Source organism: Raphanus sativus, chromosome 1 (assembly GCF_000801105.2).
Source record: "Raphanus sativus cultivar WK10039 chromosome 1, ASM80110v3, whole genome shotgun sequence".
NCBI classification, from domain to species: Eukaryota; Viridiplantae; Streptophyta; class Magnoliopsida; order Brassicales; family Brassicaceae; genus Raphanus; species Raphanus sativus.
Window position 1 is genome coordinate 2,724,522 of NC_079511.1, and position 6,000 is coordinate 2,730,521.

Below are 6,000 nucleotides of genomic sequence, written 5' to 3' on the forward strand. Positions count from 1 at the left end.
CTTATTTCCAAAAAAAATATTGTAAATTTCAACAAAATGTAGATATGATAAGTTATGTAAGAAGACAGTTTGCCCTTGAGGATATCAATAGTGTCCCTGGGGTTTTCTTCAGTAGGAGTGAACTCGATTCTCGAAACTCTTCACATTTTCCACACACCTATTGTTTGCCATTCCATCTAAGACTAGCTCGTTGTAAATTTGACAGTTTATAAATAGTTCCAACTCCCATATTAGTGTTTGAAATTTAGTATTAGCCTTTGTATTTGAATGATAAAACAAATAATAGATTGATAAACACTATGTAGTGCTTCTATATTTTTGAATGATAAAAATACAAATAGATGTTGCCGCGCTTCAGTCAAACCCTAGCAAGTAGCAACTGAAACCGTGCCCGCCTGAGCGGTTGCGGTTGCGGTTGCGGGAGTTTGCGGGTGCGGGTGGTTGCGGTTTTAAACGTTTTTTGGAGATTTGTACGACTGGTATAGCTGTTAGAAATTGTTGCGTTTGCGGGACTTTTATGACTGGTAAACTACAAAACGCAACATCTGTTAAATAATAATTTAACAATATTTACATTTTATGTAATTATAAAAATATTAAAAATCATAATAATATGATAAATATAAAATTTATATTTATAAAATCATATTATTCAATTTTTAAAATTTATAGAAAATATTTTAGTTTTGAATTTTATAATATAAATTGAAATATAATATGAATACATTTTACAATTTCTATTATTTCAATTGAAAGTTTTTATTGGATATTTGTAGTATTATTTTTATTTATTCTGTTTTTAAAGAAAAAAAATTTACCCTCCCGCAACCGCCCGCAACCGCAAACGCTAGCTGGAACCAGCTTTTAATTTTAAGAGGTTCGGAGCGGTTTGAAGCGATTTGTAGCGTTTTCTGTGATTGTTTCGAAACGCCAACAACCGCTATAAACCGCAAAAGCTGCGTTTGCGGGTGGTAGCGGGAAAACCAGTCGGCACCTTAGGAGTCGTTTGCTTTAAATGACACAAAAACCGAAGCACCAGGGTCCAGTTACACCGAAGCAAAGCTTTTTTACTACTAGCTCTAATCCGAACCTAAATGACTACAGACCGCATCCAGACTCGTTATTCTCTGTCTTCTTCTTTCCTCCTCTGGAGAAATCAACAAACTCGAAAGAATCTGCAAATTGATTCTCCGGTTCTTACTATAAAACCAAAATAACCTAAACTTTTCAATCGTTAGATGAGATTACACACTCCGGGGAGCTGTGGAGCACTGACGGCGATGGAGACTGGTGTGGGTCACGTGAAAGTTTGGATTTTTAGGGTTTGAAGATTCCAAAAAAAAAGCAGTTCAAATTTTGAATAAAGGTCACCTCTTTTTTTTTGGCTGTATACTTCAAAAGTCTTTGTCTTTATCTATCTACCTCGTTAGAGCTTTTAAATCGAATGTTAGAAGGATTTAATTCTTGCGGACAGATTTTTGAATCCACATTCTTAATTATCATCCGAGATTTGGCATTTTTCGTATTTTATTCGAGATTTTCTTCCTTATTATGTACAGGCTCAAGTGATCTTCATTCAAATGGCAAACTCAGTTAGCTTAAGAGAAGAGGATCCTCTGTTGAAGGATCTGAGTGAGAAGAAGCAGAGTTTCAGGAGAAATGTTGTGTCTTTGGCTGCTGACTTGAAACAAGCAAGGACTCGTCTCGCTCAACAGGAGCGTTTCTGTTCACAAGAAGCCATCTCGAGGCAGGCAAGCAAAGCAAAGCAAAGCTCATTTATATTAGAGTCACTTTCTCTCAAAAAGATTTTTTTTTGGTTTAGAAGTTGGAGACTTTTGGTGAGTTTTTAATATATTGTGGTGTGCTTTTATACATGATGCAGGAAGCAGAAACAAGAGTTAAGAGGATGGAAGATGAAATGCTCGAACTTTCTAAGGAATTAAACAAGAAAGTTGAGCAGATCCGTGCCTCGGATGTTGCTACTGAGAAGGTTCTTGATTTGTCTTTTTTCTCTACTTTGCTTGGTTCTGTATTTGTTAACTTATCAATTTATCTTTTTTTATCTGTGTAGTATGTGAAGGAACTAGGTGATATCAAGTCACAGCTTGCAGCAACACATGCAACTGCAGAGGCAAGTGCTTTGTCAGCTGAATCAGCTCAGTCTCAGTGCATACTGCTCTCCAAACATTTGCACGAGAGGACTGGTTCATTAAAAGAGCAAGAGGACCAAGTAACTCGACTCGGTGAGCAGCTAGAGAATCTACAAAAGGAGCTGAAAGCTAGAGAATCTTCACAGAAGCAGCTAAGAGATGATGTTTCGAAAGTTGAAGGTGACGTTATGCGTGTTGCACTTGCATCAGAGGTCAATACAAAGGAGAATTCGGAGCTAGATGAAGATTCTCCAAAGAATTTTGAAAGAATCGACAAACTTTTGAGGGTTAAAGATGATGAGATAGCAAGACTGAGAGATGAACTAAAGATTATATCTGCTCACTGGAGGTTTAAGACACAGGAGTTGGAAGATCAGGTAACGAAACACATGCTGCTTTTAGCTTCTCTTGTTTCTATGGCTTCTTTATGCATGCGTTTTATTCATGGAGCAGGTGGAGAATCAAAGGAGAATTAACCAAGAGCTTAAAAAGAAGGTGCTGAAGCTAGAGTTTTGCCTTGGCGAAACACGCATCCAAACTCGAAAACTTCATAAGGTAAAAACTTCACTTTGCTTTTTGACTTTTAGCATTGTAATTTATATGATTACAGTACCAATTGAGTTGTTTTTCTACGGATTGTGTAGATAGGAGAGCGAAACGACGTGGCGATACAAGAACTCAAGAAGCAACTGGCTGCGAAAAAGCAGCATGAAGCTGATCCTTTTAGCAACCAAAACTTCTGGGACAAATCAGGTTTCAAGGTTGTTGTCTCCATGTCGATGCTGATTTTAGTTGCCTTTTCTAGGCGTTAAATTATCGAAAGAATTCATCTTAGATTATGTATCAAAGTAGATAGACAGTATCTATCCTACATTGTATGAAGGATTAAGTTCACACCTCTTTGTTCCTAATGAGAGATGCTTAGAAGGAAACAAACGGAAGTTTTCTGTACAAAACCGAAACATGAGCGTTGAATCAAACAAATTTATAATGTCTTACATCCCTAGCTTCTTCGTAAGATACTCTAAGAGCTTAAGCTTGTTGAACACTATCTCATAAAACTAATTCAACTCCTATATAATTCTACTTTCTAATGAAATAGCACTGCGTGAAGAATCATTGTCACCACCACAGTGTGACCAAAGTGAAGCTGCAAGTAGGTAGAGTCTGATAATGTTGGATTGTTCCCACTAGGCGAACCATCAAACCCGTAAACCGCGGGAGGACCTCCTGATAATGGATTGTTCATAGTGTTTGGTAAAGGATTCGCCGGGTTAAAAACTGCTGGTGGAGTTCCAACCCTTGAATATTATAAATAAGAGATTCATTTTCAGTTTGGCATTGAGACAAGAACAAGAGTGTTTAAAGAATTGTCTTTATCTTACCCGATTATCCCACCTCCTGTTGGTATTATTGGTGTTGATGTGACAGGAGGCTGGTTCACTGTTTGTGTTGATGGAGTTGGCGTTGTTGACGTTGATGAGCCTGTCTGGTAAACGCAAGAACCAGTGCCTGTTTTGAAACAAAAAATTTGTTCAGACATATGGTTGGAAAAACAAGAAACAGAGTATCTATCCTCTGTTTTTTTTTTTGTCTCTCACTCACTTGGGTTGGTGTTTACAACGGAGGCTGCACCGCCAAAATCACAGCTTTGTGGAGATGGATTCTTCTGGTAATAGTTTGTTGAAGGCAAACGAGGCATGGTTCTGGAGACTGATAGGCGAATAACAGTTGCCTCCTTGCTGTATCTGAGAGCAATCAGCTCCACCTAAACCGCATGCATAGTCAAGAGCCAGTTGGAGTGAGGTTTGAGAGGCTCCGGGCTTTGCCACGCACCAGGTTTGACCTGAAACCGAAGGAGAGTTTGAGGTAAAAGGCGGTGGAATGACGGGAACCGGAACCGTCCCTGAGGGTTGTGTTGGAGGATACTGAGTCACTGGGTTGGTCACAGGTGGTGTGAGTGTAGCAGGGACTGTTGTGACCGGAGGGGTAAGGGTTGTGGTAGGGTTTGTTGGTGTTATTGTCACAGGAGGAAATGTAGTAACCGGTGGTGTAGTTGTAGGGTTTGTTGGGAAGACCGTTGGTGAGTCAAAAGACATCATGAGTTGTAGTTGTTGAGGAACAGAGTGAGACGAGAGAAAGAAACAAGAAGAAGTAACTCTGTTTCGCCATTAGAGCTTGAGATTAGCTTTAAATTTTTCTTGTGTTTATAAGTACATAATGGTGTGAAGATGTGACTAAGAAAGGAGCACAAAAGCTTTGAGATTCTCTTGAGAAAATTTGGGGAAGAAGCTGACTGTATTTTACATGCAAAAGTGACTATGTAAGAAGAAATAAAAGAGAAAAGATTTTTGCTTTGCTATGAAGTCTTTTATGATTTGGCATGTGCCTAATCTCATCTTTATATATGTGTGCAAAGATATAAGTTTTTTTTGCCTTATGTTATCAAAAGAAAAAAACCATATTTGTCAGATCCGTTTCAGACATAAGCATATGCAAAAAGAAAGAAGCTGCAAATTGGTATTTATATATCTTTTTTCTCTTAGCCAAAAAGGAGAAAAAGGAAGAGAGTGGTGCTGCAGATTAAGATCATGAGATTAAATAATACAAAGGCTGATCTTTTGCTTAGCTCAGCAAAACCCACAAAAGATTTAAAGAAACCTACAAAGCGGAAAGTGATTGAAAAAAGCAGCTATGTTAGCTGTTTGTTTAATGAATTAATTAATTTTCCTAATTTTAAAAGCTATACTCTACACGTTTGAAAATGGTTCTTTGCTCATTACACAATGTTTTAGTGTGTGTCCAACTTGTTCTTGAGATAAGAAGATGTATTCATGCAAGTAGGGACAACCCATGTGGAATGGGTGGATCTTGATACTATCGTCTTAAAAGAATACATGGGTTCAACAGTAAAGCTACCACTAAGCTATTGTCACATACAAAAAGAAAACAAAAGAGTTAACGTTAGTTCTTGAATTCATTTGCAGAGAAAAAAAAATCAAGACTGGTACAGATAATACATCCCTTGAATTAAAGCTTCTGGCCCGGGAAGGTGGGAGAAATTCGATCTAAAGCTTGGACTAAAATTATAAATTGGGCTCAGGGTCTAATTTAAAGCCCAATACTGGTATGCCTATTATGGTCCAAATTGAACTTCTAATTTTGTTTTTAAACCGGGGATATAAACAACCCAAATAAATGATTATTTATCGGTTTAATCAAAATTGTGCAAGGGATCTGCATTTGGAAATAAATATTACAATTCAAATGGAACCTTTCCGAATTTGTTGGACTTTCTCTTTCAAGGAGACGACGATGAACAAAGATTAAGCAACCTCTTTCGTAATTTGCTTCAAACAACTCAAAGCTATTCTAGAAGACTACTACTTCTCTCTACGATATAAATTTATTTAAAGTCACAGTTTCTGCTATACATTAAACTTTTCATCCTTCTTGTGTAATGCAAATGACAGTTATTTTGGGTAGTTACAACGTCATCCTCCTCACGGAAATGCATAATATAATAGACAGTATATGCAGACGGTGTTTCATGTGATGTAGTTTGCAATGCAAGCTTCTTTTTTTCCCACCACCTAAATTAAAAAAGGAAAAAATTAAGAGAGACTGAAATTTTATCACCTACCACTTGATAACTCCATCTCTTCTTCTTCCACCAGATTTCACAGCTCACGTTTTAAAGTTCTTCTTCTTTTTTTTCTTTTGTTTATTTTAAAACTTTCATCTTTCTTGTTGTTTTCTTCTTCTTCTTCACATAAGAAGTTCAACATTATTCTCTACAGAAAAAAAAATCTGTTTCTCCAGTTTTCATCTAAAAGTTCTTGTCCTTTTT

At 37.1% G+C, this 6,000-nt stretch overlaps 1 protein-coding gene and 1 pseudogene across 1 annotated transcript; one reads left to right on the forward strand and one right to left on the reverse strand.

Annotated features, from left to right (window-relative positions):
- Positions 1-1,086: 1,086 nt before the first annotated feature.
- LOC130508963 (nuclear envelope-associated protein 3-like) lies at positions 1,087-3,086 on the forward strand. The gene is made up of 6 exons (XM_057004468.1): positions 1,087-1,366; positions 1,560-1,751; positions 1,883-1,990; positions 2,072-2,527; positions 2,604-2,705; positions 2,795-3,086. The coding sequence occupies exons 2-6, from the start codon at positions 1,581-1,583 to the stop codon at positions 2,960-2,962; spliced, it is 1,005 nt and encodes a 334-aa protein (XP_056860448.1). The 5' UTR covers positions 1,087-1,366; positions 1,560-1,580; the 3' UTR covers positions 2,963-3,086.
- LOC130508967 (PLASMODESMATA CALLOSE-BINDING PROTEIN 3-like) lies at positions 3,079-4,632 on the reverse strand (annotated as a pseudogene).
- Positions 4,633-6,000: the final 1,368 nt, after the last annotated feature.